Raw genomic sequence first — 16,608 nt, 5'->3', positions numbered from 1 at the left:
AGGAGGACTTGGGTGTGTTGGTTGATGAAAAACAAAATGAGCTGGCAATGTGTGCTTGCAGCCCTGAAAGCCAACTGTATCCTGGGCTGCATCAAACCCAGTGTGACCAGCAGGTTGAGGGAGGTGATTCTACCCCTCTACTCCAGTCTTGTGAGACCTCACCTGGAGTATTGCATCCAGCTCTCGGGCCCCCAACATAAGAAGGACATGGACCTGTTGGAGCAAGTCCAGAGGAAGGACACACAAGTGATCAGAGGGCTGGAGTACCTCTCCTATGAGGACAGGCTGAGAGAGTTGGGGTTGTTTAGCCTGGAGGAGAAGGCTTAGAGCAGCTTTCTAGTACTTAAAAAGGGAGCCTACAGGAAAGACGGGGAAAGATTCTTTATCAGGGAGCATAGTGATAGGATGAGTGGTAATGGTTTTAAACTGAAAGAGGGTAGATTCTGATTAGACAGAAGGAAGAAATTCTTTACTGTGAGGGTGGTGAGGCACTGGAACAGGTTGCCCAGAGAGGTTGTGGATGCCCCATCCCTAGAAGTGTTCAAGGCCAGGTTGGATAAGTCTTTGAGCAACATCGTCTAGTGGAGGGTGTCTCTGCCCATGGCGGGGGGGTGGAACGAAATGGTCTTCAAGGTCCCTTCCAACCCAAACCATTCTATGATTCTATAAAACATTAACCACTTTTTTCTCATAAAAAAACCCAAAACACACCACCACCAAACAACCTTAAATTGAAAAAAACCCAGAGTTGTGCATAGAAATATACCTCAGATAAACAATTTTGACATTTCACATGGTAATCTAAAACATAGATCACTCCTCTATTTCTCACTACAGAGTTCTGTTGGGAAATTTTGGTCCACATTATACATAGTCTTGTGTAATGCCATATATAAAATTTGTAACAGCCATCGATATAAACAGGAAGAAGAAAGTCTTACTGGTTAACACATGAAGCATCCATCTGGAAGAAATTGGAATCCATGAAGAGGTCAAATGCTTCCTTTTTCCATGCTCTCCTTGTATATTGATACCCACTAAGACTGCTTAATAACTGGACACAGGCTCGATAGCTGGATGCATTGTGAGCACTAAGAAAAACGTGAACATGAAACAATTTTGAATTGTTGCTTTATAGAAAGCTTGACAGACATCTAATCCTTGTCATGCCTATTTCAACTTAAGTGTCACCCATCAAGTTTCAACCGGCTGTAGAGTCCTACATCAATTCAATAAATTGTAAAGATACCTGTGATTACGGAGGTAGGGAACAACATAGTGCATAATATTTACAAGCAAAGGAATAACCCTCTCTTTTTCATCACTGTAGAAAACCATATCCAAGAGATGAGCCAAAACCTGCAAAAGGAGAGGAGGAGATGTTATGCACTCTCAAATTGCTTTTTATCTATTATTCAGCATTTTTTTTGTCTAACGTCCTTTACTGAACATTCAAGTTTATGATAGAAGTGATCAAATTTCAGGTACTATACAAAATCCAGAGTATAAAGATCCCATAATTTTTAAAGAAACTCAGGTAAAAACACAGAAGCATAACCTCCTAGGCAAAGCATTCTACAGAATAAGCTATAAACAACAAAAAAATAATTCAAAGATTGATAGTGATTATCAACAGTAAATATAACACATACTGCTAATAACACACAAAGTTTGCTATCAAAAAAAGTTTCCTATACTACACATCTGAAAGGCCATGCTTTACACCTCATCAATCTCACTGAATCTTTATAACTGAGTTAATAACAAAGTTTTAGATATTGTTACGTAACAGGAATCAGCATCCATTCACACCAGTGTTTCCCATCAAATCTCTTTGCCCGAGGTTCTAGTCCAAAGCTTTGAACATTACAAAATGTTATTATAAGACAGTATTTATTACATCTGAGGAGACATTTACCTCAGAAAGTAAGGTCAATGCATGGACACTATAAACAGATGGAGTTATGTTTGAAGTTTCCATTGCTGGAGACAACATATCTAAATGAAGATAATAATAAGAAAATGTCCAAAGTTAGTTTTCTTAAGCCATATTTACCTCACAAACATATTGTAATAGCATACATTTTGAAGATGTACAGACTTTGCCAGATACACTGTGTAAGATACTAACACCTGAACAATACTGAAGCATTAATGTATTCAAATATAGTAAAGCTGTTCTCTCTGTTCATTTTGGCCTGATAATTAATGTTTAAATTAATTTGTTTAAAAAGAAAGATGAAAATGAAACTACCTTCAACATCTGATTCTAAGTTGTTTCCATCAACCATAATCTTGGGGGAAGGCTTAACTTCTAAGTTTCGTCTTAGCCAAGTAGTCTGTTCTAAGGAAGAACCAGCAATTGCCCCAATGGCATCCACTATCTTGTGTGTTACATCCTGGTAGAAAAAAACCCAAAAAATCCCACACATTTTAAGAACTTTGTGCAGAAGGGCTGTATTTGTTTTCCTGATGTGTTTTTGTAGAAAATCGGTATAACTAAGTATAGAACTGCTTTCAAATCACTTCTGTTCTATATTATCAGTGATTAATAACTCCACAGAAAATGAGATCTTTTTCAACAGATTATAAATAGTACTAAGTATAAGATACTAATGAGTCATTTCAGACAATAGAATTGATATAGCAGATAACTCTAGTACATTCAAACATTTATTGTTCAATATTTTCCAAAAGAGACATACATACAACAGATTTCTTACCTGGAGATCTCTTTGATCTTTCTTATTCTCCAGGCTTGGGTTTTTCATAATGAACTCATTAAGAACACTGGAAAAAATATAGAAGTAGATATGGATTTTCTTCTCACAATACATTATTCACTAATTTTAAGAGCTAGGACAAATCTGAAGAGATTGACGTGTACAGTACTTATTTACTGAACCTTCAGTCATTGCTACTTATCAATATTCCAGAAAACATCCTTTCAAGTTTCTTATATTAAATTTTGATCATACCATAATAGTTTATAACAAGAACATGTTTTACTAGAGTATACACAGAAGAATCTTTAAAGACTGTTTACTAGGGAAGATAAATTCCAGAAATTCAAGGAAATAGTTATCAAAGCTTTATACAGAAAATCATATTCAACATTTTATTTCTAACACTCCATGAACAGCTTTCATGCTAGGAATGAATCCTTTCTAATGGGCTGCAAATCTACACATACCTAGGAAATAGTCATTGTAGTTATTTTCTAAGAAAAATCAGAAACTTAAACCTACTGTTTAAAAGAGGATGAATCGCTCAAATAATCAGTAAGGTTAGCTTGTGGCTTATATCATATTATAATATAAAATTTAATATAGATAACCATTCCTCAAAGAAGAAACCCACATAACTCAGGCAATAGTTCTAACACTCAAAAATAAGCGACAGATTTGAAAACACTGTAACAATTCAGTATGATTTCACACACTTGTATTTAAGCTTATTTAGAAATTGCAAATACCAAGAGCACTTACCCAAGTATGAGGAATTGTCCTGGAGCTGGAAGACCAACCTGGATGGAATCTTTTAAGAGAAGCAGCAGTGCTGCCCAGCTATCTACTAAGCTGGTCACTGGAATCCTAGAAGAGAGCAGCGACGGCAATGAAAACAGCATCATCTCCCTCAGGTATTCCCCATTTTCTTTCTACCTCACAATTCTCCTATCAGATACTGTGAATCAACAGTCACACAGATTCTTTGAGTTTTCATTTAATATTAGGTGACTACATCATGTCATTAAGAAAAGAGGAAGGCCGAAGAACAAGGTACTTGAAAGACATGCTTTTTATTCTAAGGTTGGAGTGGTACCAATGAGTTCCAGCACAATTAAGATCAGCTTCACTTGGGCAGGGAGCAGATTTCCTGCAGGGTTTTTGGGTGGGGGAAGAAAGGTGATGCAGAACAAGGCAACTTACAAAATAAATCCCTTTTTTATGACACCTACAGTTCAAAACAATTCCTTCTTCACTATTTATATTACACAGGCTATTTCTCATCCTAGGGATTATAAAAAGATGTCAAATATTCAAATTTTCCATCTGCTTCTTGATGACAGAAATAAAATTTAACTTCTTGTCTTACCTTTGAGTATAAGCATAGAAAAACTGCAACATGCAGACTTCCAGTGACAGATGTTTCTGGAAAGAGATACAAAACCTGTGTCATCAGGAAGAAGAAAGTGGCTTTTTTTTTTCCTCACTTGCCAGGGCAAAACTGACAATGCTAAAATGTTACCGCAGTGTCTGAAGATATAACTTAATTATTTAACAGGCTATTACAAATGTCCATTTAGGCACCTCTCTATAAAGTTACTCTTCTCTTTTTTTAATTCCCTCTTTTCCCCACTTCCCTTTGCCACTTGAAAAAAAATCAACCTGATGCCAGGGTATGCACCTGTTTCCCTAATGTACTTAATGACTTAAGGAGGTATGATTTCCCTCCAAAAATTTATCCCTCTACTAGATGTTGTGAAAATTTTCACATTGTACTGCTCAGCTTTGTGAATGAAGTATCCACATCATTACTGTTATAAGCTCCAGAAAGAGGACATTAAATAAATCAATAGCACACCTACAGTTTTCTTACCTTGTCCTTTGCTATGGCAGGAGGCTGCTTCAAAACTTCTTTCACTGTTTGTATAACAGTCTCCGTTCTCATAACACTGATAGAACGAACTAGCTCGACCAGTAGAAGTTGTTCTTCACCTGCTGTAGGAATAACCTAAAAGAATCAAATGTACATCACAGATTATCAACACAGACAATGCCTATGCCAAGATTAAGGCAGCTGGCCTCATGGGATTGAAATGTTAGTAACTGACAGTTCATCTAGAGACTTGGAATCACTTATTCTTTTCCTAAAGAATTCAGGAAGATTATCCCATTCTAATATAAATTGGTAGCTCCCTGACAGTACAGTTGCTAATTTAAAATATAAATATTCTCCATATTTCATACTATGTATTTTTTCACTGAAATGTCTGAATTTTCTCCTTACTGCTTCTAAATCACTTAAAGCTATTATCACGATTTGAAGTGACCACTGTAGTATAAACATACCTTTGTCCTAGAAGCATTTTTATTCTGTCGCCTTTCATTCCATACAAATGCAATAGCGGCCATGAAGTGAACACCATGATTCATTGAAATTGGACCCAAAAGTTCAAGAATCTGCTGCCTCAAATTCTGAAATGTGGAAGCAGAACACATACACCTTTAGATAAGTACCTCAGAATTCTGTTCAAAACAGCTAGCTATAAAGCCATACTTACATGGTAACTATCACTAACTTTTATAAAAATGGAAGGAAGCATTTAGAGGGATCATAAAGGTCTATTCTACATCTGGTACTCTTCAATCATTTTATTCATGACTAAGACAAGGGAAGATAAAATACACTTGGTAAATATGCAAATGGTAATGAAGTGGAAAGCAACTGGTAGAAAGGTACAGAACTAAAAGTGATCTGACAAACTCAAAAAGCATCCTGACAAAAAGATAAGCTGTAATAAAGGCTTGGTCTTTGCAGGCAAAGGTAGGGATAAACAACTTTTGTGATTCAGGATGAGAAACTATTTAGATAGCGGTGCTGCATTAAAAAAAAAAAAGGTCACGGGATTATAGAGGATCATAAACTTACCATGATGACTTTGCAAGGAAAGGGAGAAGAGCATTCATAAATAACAACATCTTATGAAAGACATTAAATATTTCCCCTGGAAGAAGATACCACATATCATGTCCAGTTTTGGACACCTTACTTCAAGAAATGTACCAAAAACTGCCAGAAGTCAAACTATGAAAAGAAAAAATCAGTGCTATGGAATATAACCTACAAGAAGGTGCAGAAATGGGTTTGCATATAGTCAGGAGACGTAAGAGTTATCAAATGTCTACAAGGTGATTAGGAAGAAGAAAAGAAGATGATGTTCATGTCTGCCACAAATAGTGATGGACTTGCTTTGTAGCAAGTGAGATAAAGATTAAGTAGCAGAGGGTGGTGGGGAAATCCTAAAAGAAAGGACACGCTACTCTGGGAGACTGAAATATTCACTGTTGAAACTCTTAATAACATGGGTTTTAAGCGTATCAGAACTTACTGAGGCATACTTGGGTCAGGAAATGTATTTCCTGAGCTGTCGTCTTGACCTGTTTTCTATGACAGGAAAATTTCAGACAAAAAGTGCACTTTGTACCTGTTTTCTGAAAGCCATTTTTACCTTGGTCAGAGGTATTTCACTAGGAATTGCCTAAGCTTGCAAGAAACTGCTACATATGATCCCAGAGCTTGACTATACATGTTATGCACTTGCCAAGAGTGTGGTTAGCAAAGCAACCTAGTTGTACTGAAGCTTAAAAATCTTGTTTATACTTTAGACACATAATCCTGTGGAGTTGCACAGTTTCATGTGTTTTTAACCACATCCACCAACTCCAAGGCAGCTACAAAAGCATAACCCAAAAGCAATGAGCTGAAAGAATAAAATAACCTATCCTGATACTACACTGAAAAAGCTGAATTCAGATTGGACTTTTTTTTACATACAGGACATGTTGAATGCTCTCTTGAATACTACAGATTAAAGAAGAACTGGGATATACAGAAGAATTAATGTTTAACCAGAGTACAAAAGCTTATGGTTTATTTTTCCACAGAAGCAGCATACTATTATAGGCCATCAACACGTACAGACCCCCTTCCTTTCAGTGAATAGGAAACCCAGTGGGCAGTACAAACAGGATACTGTCTGTGCAGAGACATGGACTGTTAGAGAAGTTCTTTTTTATTCCTTCAATCTGAATGACAAAAGGCTGAAAAGGATACAACACAGAACCATTACAAACAGTATCTGATAGTATTCAAATTAACTGAGGAAATGTTATTTTTTAGAATATTTATAGAATTTAATAACGAATTCCTATTTAATAATATGAAGTATAAGTAGTTTGAACTGCTTCCAATAAGAGGGCTAGGCAGCATTCTCACTATAGTCTTAGCTGACCCATTCTCAAGTTCTCTTCTTTACCATTACTAGCTCACTATTTGCTATGACATTTCCCAGTGCACAGTGACATCACTGTACGGGAATTGAATGAATAAAGGCACTGGTTCGTAAGTGTCTGAGTACTAGATGTTTTAAGAAGGGAGTTCTCTCTTCTTAAGATTTTACATTAATATTTTATATCTTTTGAGGCATAAAAGGGTGGCTTACATTTTTTCAGAACTTTTTCATTTTCTTTGTAGAAAGCAAAGAGGCAAGACATCTTGAATTAATACACTCAAGTTTAAAAGCAAATTCAATACCCATTTATAAAAGCCTTGTTTATGGGGTGGGTAAGTAGATGAGGACAAAGGTATTAAAACTCAAATTTACATTCAAGGGAATGGAATTGGATTTAGTTTGACAAAGGTATTAACGAACAACTTAAACAGTATTATCCCTGATATTCTGACCTTTGTTGACCCAAGATTAATAGTGGTAATGGATGCAGCAGCAGCAGTAGTTTTCTCTGAAGAATCTGCAAGGTGAAGGATGCTCCACAGCAAAGTCACAGAAGACATGATCATATGCAAGATAGATAGGATCCCATTGCGTGCTTCAATCAAGTGCTTCTGATCTACATTAACCAAAAGCTAGTGGATTTGAACAGGAGAGAGAAGGAAAAGCATTAAATATCTACATAAATAGCATAAGTAAAATAGTTTAAATTGAGACTTAACAGACATGGAAGCTTTCAACTTAAACACGTTTTTAAAACAGTTTTTCAATATTTTTTATAGTATGAACAGGCTTTGAGTCTATTAAAAATAATAGTTAAAGAATCTTTTGACTCAGTTGTACAACATCAAATGTATTCTGAACACGTGAGGTCTCACGTCTACAGCAATCAATTCTGTATCATCTGCCTATACCTTTGCAAAACAATTATTTTGGAATTTTAAGTGTAACTAATACTCTAGGCAAAATTATTTACTTATACAGACAAAGACTTTTCAGTTACTTTTAAATGAATGGAAAGCAAAGGGGTATAAGAATAACAACAATAAAAAGGCAAAACCAAGATTGCAGAGAGAGCGGGACAAACGTTTTCTTGCAGAATCTGGGCCAAATTCTTAACAGAGACTATGCTCACAATATCAGACCTAAAACCATTGCTTGACTAAAAAGACAAATTATGAATATACAGAAGGAGCAGAAAGAGAATGTTTTGACATATTGCAAGATGAGCACAGTCCAGCCAGAAAGTAACAGGATAGGCATCGGTCTGGAAAGTTCCACAAAACAAAGCCAGCTCTAAAAAGTGGCATTTTGAAGGTCTAAGTTAAGGAATTCCTACTTTAGTTAGTTCAGGGTAACAAAAAGCCCCCCAAAACCAAAAAAACCAAAACAAAAACCCCAAAGTCTAAGACTATTATCTTAATAGAATAATTAGTAGAAAATTGTTTTTCTGTTTGAGAGGTGCATGTTATCAATAAAAAAACCATACGTATAGCTAAGACAATATATTTGGTATTTTTCCCCACTCAGATGTTTGTATCTGCTAATATAATCACCGTCCTTAATTTGACATGTACTGCATGGGAACCTCTCAGACACCCAGATAAGTTTACCTGATGATACTGCGTAGATGGATCCAGGAGGCAGTAATGAATTATTGTTGTGATCCCTTCTAATAAAGTAAGAACCATATCCGGGGGAGTGACTGATGCCATCCAGAGAGGCCTAAAATAAGAGAATAATTTTTTTAAAAACAGGTTAATCTGGTTGTAAGGCAATTCAACACAGTCACATCTGCTCAAAGAGATTATACACCTCTACATAGACATACCTATTATCAGATAATCCTGTTTCATATTTATACTGCTGAATTAAATTATCCAAGTTCCTGCAGAGTTGAAGAGTCACTGAAACCACCACCCTTTGAAGAACTTTTCCCATGTAAGGCAACGTAGAAGTGATAAGGCCAATCCACTGGGGATGCATTTTACAGGCACAATGCTGGTGTAAAGCTCGTATCACTGCGCAGAGAAACATGCCTTGGCAGGTTATTGGCTGGGAATGTAAATACTGAAGAGAAGTCATTGGCTGCTGGGGACCAAGGTGCTCCAAGTCCGTTATGACAAAGTCAAAGCCCGTTTCATTTTCCTCAGGCACTGTCATTACTCTATGTTCCAGCACAATCAGTCGTTGAAGTACTTTTAAAAGCTGTGACTGCAGGGTACTACCATTGTCAAACTCATCTTCAGAAAAATTTATAAGGCTGTCTTCAGAGAAACCTTCTTCTACAGCCACTATGTTTTTTCCAGCCATTTTCTCACTGTGCCATTTCTGTGCACTGAAGATAGAAGATAGCAGGCAATGCAGGATCACTTTCTGAACCTTGCACTTGGACAACATGTCTGAAATAAAACTAGGAAAGCCCTTTGCAGAGCTTTCTATCACTTTTGCCAATTCAGCAAAGAGAAGTGTCAGAATTTCTATACTCATCATTTGCATATTACGGTTTCCTAGTAGATCTTGTGAGGTTACTTTAACGTGAGTTGGATAGTGGCTCCGCATATAGTATAAACACAAGGAGATAAGAATTTCTATGTACATAGAGCTCCGAAAATTGTGGTTAGAATCAACTGGGATGTGACTGTAGAAATCCTTGCCCATAACAGATATTCGATGCCTGGCTAGAAGATTCTGGAGCAAAGAAAGCTGAGGAGTGTATGCATTGTTGACACTGGTAGTGGAGATAGCACTTACAAAAGCTGAAGGATTTGTCTTCAGAATTGCTTTAATTGCAGAAAAAGCATACAATGTCCTTGAAGAGTCATACAGCTGGAGATAAAGCAGCACGTGTTGGTACAATGGATGGATATTAAAGTTGGGAGATTTGCGCATTCCTGGGGACCCCACATCACTTTCTATTTCTGAAATTTCTCCTTCTCCACAGCTGTACCAGTTTTCTAAATCAAGACCATCACTAAAGAAGACGTTTGTTTGCTTAAGCTTTTCTGTTTGTGCTTTCTTCTTCTCTTCATCTTTCTTTTTGGCTATTTTCACCTTAGGTTTTGCACCTGGCTGCTTACCAGCCTCTTTAACAATTGTTTCTTTTTCTGACATTTTTTCTGGTAGCTTTCCTTTAAAGCTGAACTGAATACTACTGTGGCTTCGCTTTCTGGACTTTGATTCAGTGGAAGCAAGAGTGAGATCAGAGAAGGATTGCTGGCTTTCTGCAATACAGGGTGAAGAGTTATTTCTTGAAATTTCATCTCTTAAGCTCTCAAGTCCAGTCTCAGTTGAGGCCGACAGCAATTGGGAGCTGTCATTACTAAGCAAACTACTCTGGCTACTTTGAATATTTTGATCTTCATTTTTCGTCACCTCTACAGAGTTATCCAAAGGACTGAATTTACATGAAGTATCCTCAGAGTGTAGATTATGTTTAACTGGTTCAACCTCTTCTCCGAGATCACTTACAACTTTGCATATAAGATCTGTAACCACTTGCTGCACAATTTCATCAGGTGAGTCTTCTCTCAGAGTCTGAGAGCTATCTTGAGCACTCAAGCTTTCTGTCTCCACTTCATAACTGATGTTGTCTCCTGTAGATGACTGAGAACAGCCAGAGTCAGAACTCTGCAGTATTTCAACTTGATGATCAGGAAGGTCAAAATCAGACACAACCATCGGTATGGTCTCACTGCTGGTACTTAACAAGGAAAGCCTGTCACTCAGAGGGTTGACAGTCAGGCTGAAGTTCTCCATTTCATCCATAGCAAGTTGTTTTTCATTGCCTTCTTTAGGTATAACAAGTTGTCCTTGGCTTGCAGGCACATGGGAAAATGCTTAAAGAAAACACAAAAAAATTTATACACATAATATTTTGTTCTTCAGAATAAGAATTTAGAATTTAAACTATTATCGAGACTTCAAATTATAAAGGCATGATAAATAGTGTCTTTCCACTTCACAGCAAAAAGTAAATAATGTTAATATGCAAGTGACACACATTCACATAACCAAAGAAAGATTATTTTAGCAGCAGACCTTAGCAAAACAACAGAATTCTCCCATGAAACCTTATGCAGTCTTATCTGCTTGTGTTTTCATAAACAAAGAATTATTAGTATGTTACTAAAATTAGACAATACATGCAAACACCTTCAAACCTTATCGGTATGTTTTCAGGTAGCCCCACATCAGTGGTCCTAATTCATAAAAGCATTTCATTTCTTGGTTAAGCTTCAAGTCATATTCTTAAGTTCTACTGAAGTTCAGTAAGACATAAGAAAATGCTCTGCATTAAAATACTTGCATATCATCTTAATCTGAGAACAATAAAACTTCAACAATACTTTGGACACCCAAACTTGAATTGGAAAAAACATGCACAAATGCACATATAAGCGGTAGCTATTCCAGCATTTTGTTTTGTGAGTTACCCTCAAAAATTTCTACTCCATTTTTAATGTTGCATGTAAATAATAAAGAAATTAAATAAGGAACTTCCTACAGTCTTCTTGTGTACATACCATCAGCACAGCTAAACTTCTGCATAAAGTGCTTTTCATTTTCTTCTTCAGGGTGATAGGGAGATTTAGTCCAGTAACATTCAGCCTGTACTCGCTGAACAGAAACTCGCTGAGTTTTTGGATGGAGAAGCAGTAGAAGCAAAGGTTCAAGAACCCTTGCAATATCATGTCTTTGAAGCACTTGATTTAACCAGGCTTGTCCCACTGACCATGTAGAACCATCCAAGCTATTAAGGCTGTCCAGCATGATAAACAAAGATCTAGGAAAGTAAGAAGAATTAGCCTAGCACAAATTCTACACTACTCACAGAATAATCTCCTTTTAATCTGATATATGATAAATTTCATTATGTCAGTACATACTTCAGTGTCTTCTCCATATAAAACAGTATTTTCTTTGGAACCTAAACTTTGCAACCTGAAGTTTTATATTTTAGTCTAGCCTAATGAAGAAATGGCCAGGAAGAGCTAGTAATAAAGTCAGGTAAGATAGTTGCTCTAATAATAGCAGTTGTATAGTCAGTTCAAGTATTTGTACAGCTACTAGCTAACAAGCTTTGGTTGCCTACTGAGTGCTAGCGCCGTACAAAAACATAAAACTTTAAAAGCCAATTCACACAGATACATGGAAAAGGGAAGAAAATTTATTCAAAGATCTTTTCTTCAAGAACAAAGAGAAATATACATGAAAATTCAGCACTTCCTACTGTCATTATTTTCTTCTTTTAATAGTTTTAGCCTTTAGAATCCTTTCCAGACTTGGGGAAAAACAATGTATGTATTTGACACTGTATTTTACCAACTGTTTTACATCCTTCAGTAGTACACATTCATAAGCTCTTAGTGGTATGTACAGAATTTATCACCGCTTCTGCAACAAGTGACAGTATCAAGCCAAAGAAATAACAACTTTTACTCTACTTCCTATAACTATGTTTCCTACACTAAGAAATTTAAGTAAACACTTTTCCACAACATTTGTGCTAGCTGAGGAAGACCAGACTAGTTCAGTGTCTGGATCATTCAGTTTTTTCTAAGAAGGTAGTCTGACACCAGAATGCAAACCAGAAATCCTCTGCTCCTTGCCGTAAGTGGCATCTTACATAAAACACACAGATTAAAAAAACCTTTTGATATCTTAGTGCTTACTTGCAATTTTGTTCTTAAGTTTTCTTAGCTTTACTGTTATTTTCCATTTTCATATAATTCACTTGTGGGTTGACTTGTCTCTCCTGCTTTTGTTTTTACCAAAGCACAGCAAGAACTCAGATACTACAGTCAATATACACAAACATTTCAACCACAGTGATAGTCATGGAATCATGTGACCATTCCTGCCCTCATCTTTACAGCTACCAGAAAAATTTACAGCTTACATAATCATCACTTTGAAAACATTTTTGTCTAACAAATGAAGTTCTTGTTCTCCTTCCTTGCTCTCACAGTTACACCGTAGTTCTATAAATTCTAAGCACTTTATACTGCCAGTATAAAGTAGTTAAAGATTTTGAACCAAAATTATTTCAACTGAATCATACTTGCAGTCACCAACCTGTCAAAGGTACGGCCAAAGGAAGACGACTTGTTAATATGAAGGTCACGGGTGAGATGCCATAACACTGCAAACTTTGCATGAGCTTCCATTCTTACTTTCTGTGGACCAAATTATAAGTTAGATCTGTCAGAATACAACAGAGCTGGATTTAAAAAAAAAAAAGGTATACAGCATCTTAAAAGATATAGTGAAATTATTAAAATTAACATTTTGACTAGGCATTCAAATCCTATTTTCTAACATTAAAAACAGTAATAGGCAACAACAGGCATCTGCGAGGTATTTAGTAGCATGAAAGGATTCTCCCTCATCTTGAGCTCGGCTGCCTTAGTTTCAAAGTTTAGCTTGAAAAAGTTTTAAATACTTAATACAATAACTTGAACAATATTTTACCCTCACAAGTTGCATATCTCTCTTTACAGTGAGTTTATCTATATCTATTGAGGCACTAGAAGAGATCATAAGAGAGAGCAGGAAGAAACATGCAAGCTTTTCAATATGAAAACTCAAGCATACAGAGGCAGAGAGAAGAGGCAGAGAAAGAAGAGAAAATTTTAGAGATAGTGTCTGGAATTATGGGATTAAACATAGCATCCATGGAAATGAGGGAATGAAAATAAGATGGCTAGAAAGAGACATAAGAATTTTGTAGCTAGATATGATGTAGATAGAGTTCATCACTAACATGAGAAATTTAGTTCTGGAACCTAATGAGTTTTATTTGGACAAATAGGACATGCTTGCTGCCCAAAGGACTTCTAATGACTAGTAATGATATGCAGAATATTTAATGGTGAAAATGGTATTAACGTAACAATTTTTACACCTTTATCTCTTTTCTGTGGCTGATCAAGGCAAAGAGTTAATCCAGCAAGGCTGTAAACAATAGTAAATGCAATGCTATGATACAAATACATGTACCCATGTATTAAAAACAGCTTTACCCAAGAGACAAGGAAGCTACTAAGCAGTTGTAGGGGTGAACAAACCAAACACAACAATGAGGATGGTTGTACTGAATAAACCATCAAAATTACTTTCATATCCAATCAGGGCTTAAACTAAATTACTAGATGATAAACAGAGACAAGAGGATGAACATTTTCACTTGTTTGTTCTTAAAATATATACATATAGGGAATGAACGGGTGTCTTTACCTCCAATCAAAATAAGGCCAAACTAAAAGCCGTTAATACCACTGTGACAACCTGGCATTCTTCCAGACTTAGTTTACAACATACAGCTTAAGCAGCTTTGCAATAGCTAATAGAACCAATATCTGCCACAATAATGAAAATTTTAGGTAAAAGCTATAAAAACTGAAAATCACAGAAAGGACACAAGACAGATCACATCAAACAAAAAACCAAAAGAAAAAACAACCACCAAATGAGAAAAAGCAGCATTCTGGACAGTAAAGCAAACATCACATTTATTTAGAAAAAATATGCTTCTCAGAGGAAAAAAAAAACAAACCATAAAACATAACACTGCTGCAAAATATATACATTTACACAAACCAATTCACTAACATCTGCTGAATAAAAGAGTAAAAATACCAATTCTCAAACACACAGAGATGACTCCATGTAAGCCCTTGCAATCCATGCTGGGAAGATGTAAGAAATTACTGTTTTCACAATAAGGTTGGCAGAAATGAGCGAGTGCCACATCCACAGTCACAGCAGTTCACAGACCAGCCTAGTAAGTGAAACTATAAATCAGCAGCAGTTTTATCAATATGCCAAGCTGTGAATTGCTGTGATTGACAGACTGGTTCAGATTCACTTCTGTTGACCTAGTTAGTCTCTGGTAGAAAGGTAAAAATGGAACTGCTTCTCAAGTCACACAACTATGAGTTGCCAGAACGCATAAGCAAGTAATTCCCTATCATCCGTTCTGCTGAGGCTGTGAAAACAGTTCACGTATCTGAAATTTAAAGCATTACAAAGGCCTCAACCCAAATGTCAAATTAACAGCCTCTAGCTGAAACAGATTTCTAGATGAGGAGAAAAGAAAAAAAAAAAAAAGATAAGAGTACCTGTCATGACAAGTAGAACTCCTACTAACAATTGTAAAAGCTAAGCACGTATATTGGGAAGCAGAGCATAACTTTTGATAAGAGATAGTCTCCTACATAAATATGTTGCTGAATGCTGAAAAGCCCCCTTTATCTAGCACGAAAATATGGAGGCTCATAACAGACCTAAAAGAAATACCATTTGCCAATCAATCTGAATATCTGCCAGCTTCAAAAGATTTTGAAACTACTACTTTACTTGCATTAGCTAAACAGATAGCAAACCAGAAGTAATCAATAGGATAACCAAGACGACTTCTAAAAAACAGCCACCAATGAGATAAGAGACCTTTGAGCAGCAATAAAGAATTGGAGAAATCCACCAAGCTGGGTCATGAGCAAACATTATAACCAGTGGTAGCAGAACAGGAAACAGGACAAGTGACAAAGTAATAACTAGAAACCAAACAGTGTTATCAGAGGCAAAGAAGCAGCTCTCTGATCACTGGAGAGGTTCTGCTCAAATTATAGTCCATGGCTTCTGACATGAGACACAGATGGAAAGTAAAGACCTTAAAGAAAACAGTAGCCTCAGTGGCATATTGCAAAGAGATGCACAGACAACTCACAGCCCAGCTGCCGCGGCAGTCAGAGCAGAGTAGGCAAGCACTCCTCCCACAAAGACACAGATGCCCAGAAAACTGGCGATTACTGTTAGAGAAGTGTATTAGTTGCCCTCTAGAACTGGTAAACACAGCAGAAAGTCAGAATTCAAATCTTTAAAGGACAAGTAACTAGAGAAGGGCCGCAGGAGATTGGCGAGGAATTGTACAGAAGTCTCTTCATCAAAACTATCTAGTTATTGCAGTTCCTCCACTTCCCAATAGGGGAAAGGAATCTCACAGAAACACTTTAGCTGGAAATAATTAACCAAATGTCAGAAGAAGGAGCTCAGAAATATGTAGCACAGCTCTTGGGAGCTGGAAATAAAATAAAGTCTCATTAATTACAGGCTGCTCTTTTGTCTTATATTTACATTAACTCTTACAAAAAGAACCAGATTCAGATAATATATAAAAATGGCCAGAAAGAAAAAAAAAAACCCAACAATTCACTGCTGCTGCTTAAAAGAGAAAGGGAATTAAGGCTGAAGCAGCAAATTAATAATATCAAATGCAGCAGACTCATAAGGATGTGTCTCACAGAAGGGGAAAGGAATTGAAAACAGATCTCAGACTGTAAAAAGAAGGTGGTGACACAAAGAGAAAGGCAGTAAGGACACCTCAGCTGAGAGAGAGGAGAAAAAGAGAAAGCAAAAGGATACAAAGATGAAGAGGACTACATGTGACTCTTAAAGAAGCAATCCAACCCCACTATCAAGAAAGGCAACAGAGACATGGCAATGACAATAACAAGTGCTTAAATTTGATGGGGCTGTACAGGTAAAAAAGAGTGGTTAGGACAACTGGAATGGGATCTATAGTCAATTACTAC

General features: G+C 36.5%; 1 protein-coding gene across 10 annotated transcripts in view; it reads right to left on the bottom strand.

Annotated features, from left to right (window-relative positions):
• Nucleotides 1–16,608, bottom strand: part of DOP1A (DOP1 leucine zipper like protein A) — a 68,374-nt gene that overhangs the window by 11,503 nt on the left and 40,263 nt on the right. For 8 of the 10 annotated variants that reach the window (XM_075747589.1, XM_075747591.1, XM_075747594.1 and 5 more), the window contains 14 exons: nt 13,091–13,187; nt 11,539–11,798; nt 8,844–10,851; nt 8,626–8,737; nt 7,468–7,647; nt 5,073–5,198; nt 4,600–4,734; nt 4,096–4,151; nt 3,489–3,593; nt 2,724–2,790; nt 2,255–2,399; nt 1,919–1,998; nt 1,250–1,359; nt 942–1,091 (listed from right to left, as the gene is read on the bottom strand). In XM_075747589.1, the coding sequence (XP_075603704.1) occupies nt 942–1,091; nt 1,250–1,359; nt 1,919–1,998; nt 2,255–2,399; nt 2,724–2,790; nt 3,489–3,593; nt 4,096–4,151; nt 4,600–4,734; nt 5,073–5,198; nt 7,468–7,647; nt 8,626–8,737; nt 8,844–10,851; nt 11,539–11,798; nt 13,091–13,187 (3,631 nt within the window). Of the gene's footprint in view, nt 1–941; nt 1,092–1,249; nt 1,360–1,918; nt 1,999–2,254; nt 2,400–2,723; nt 2,791–3,488; nt 3,594–4,095; nt 4,152–4,599; nt 4,735–5,072; nt 5,199–7,467; nt 7,648–8,625; nt 8,738–8,843; nt 10,852–11,538; nt 11,799–13,090; nt 13,192–16,608 lie in introns of all 10 variants that reach the window. The other 2 variants (XM_075747588.1, XM_075747592.1) reach the window with 1 other exon arrangement.

Source organism: Balearica regulorum, chromosome 3 (genome assembly GCF_011004875.1).
Source record: "Balearica regulorum gibbericeps isolate bBalReg1 chromosome 3, bBalReg1.pri, whole genome shotgun sequence".
In the NCBI taxonomy this organism is placed as follows: domain Eukaryota; kingdom Metazoa; phylum Chordata; class Aves; order Gruiformes; family Gruidae; genus Balearica; species Balearica regulorum.
Note: the sequence above shows the minus strand (reverse complement) of the source record. Positions and strands in the feature narration are given on the sequence as shown.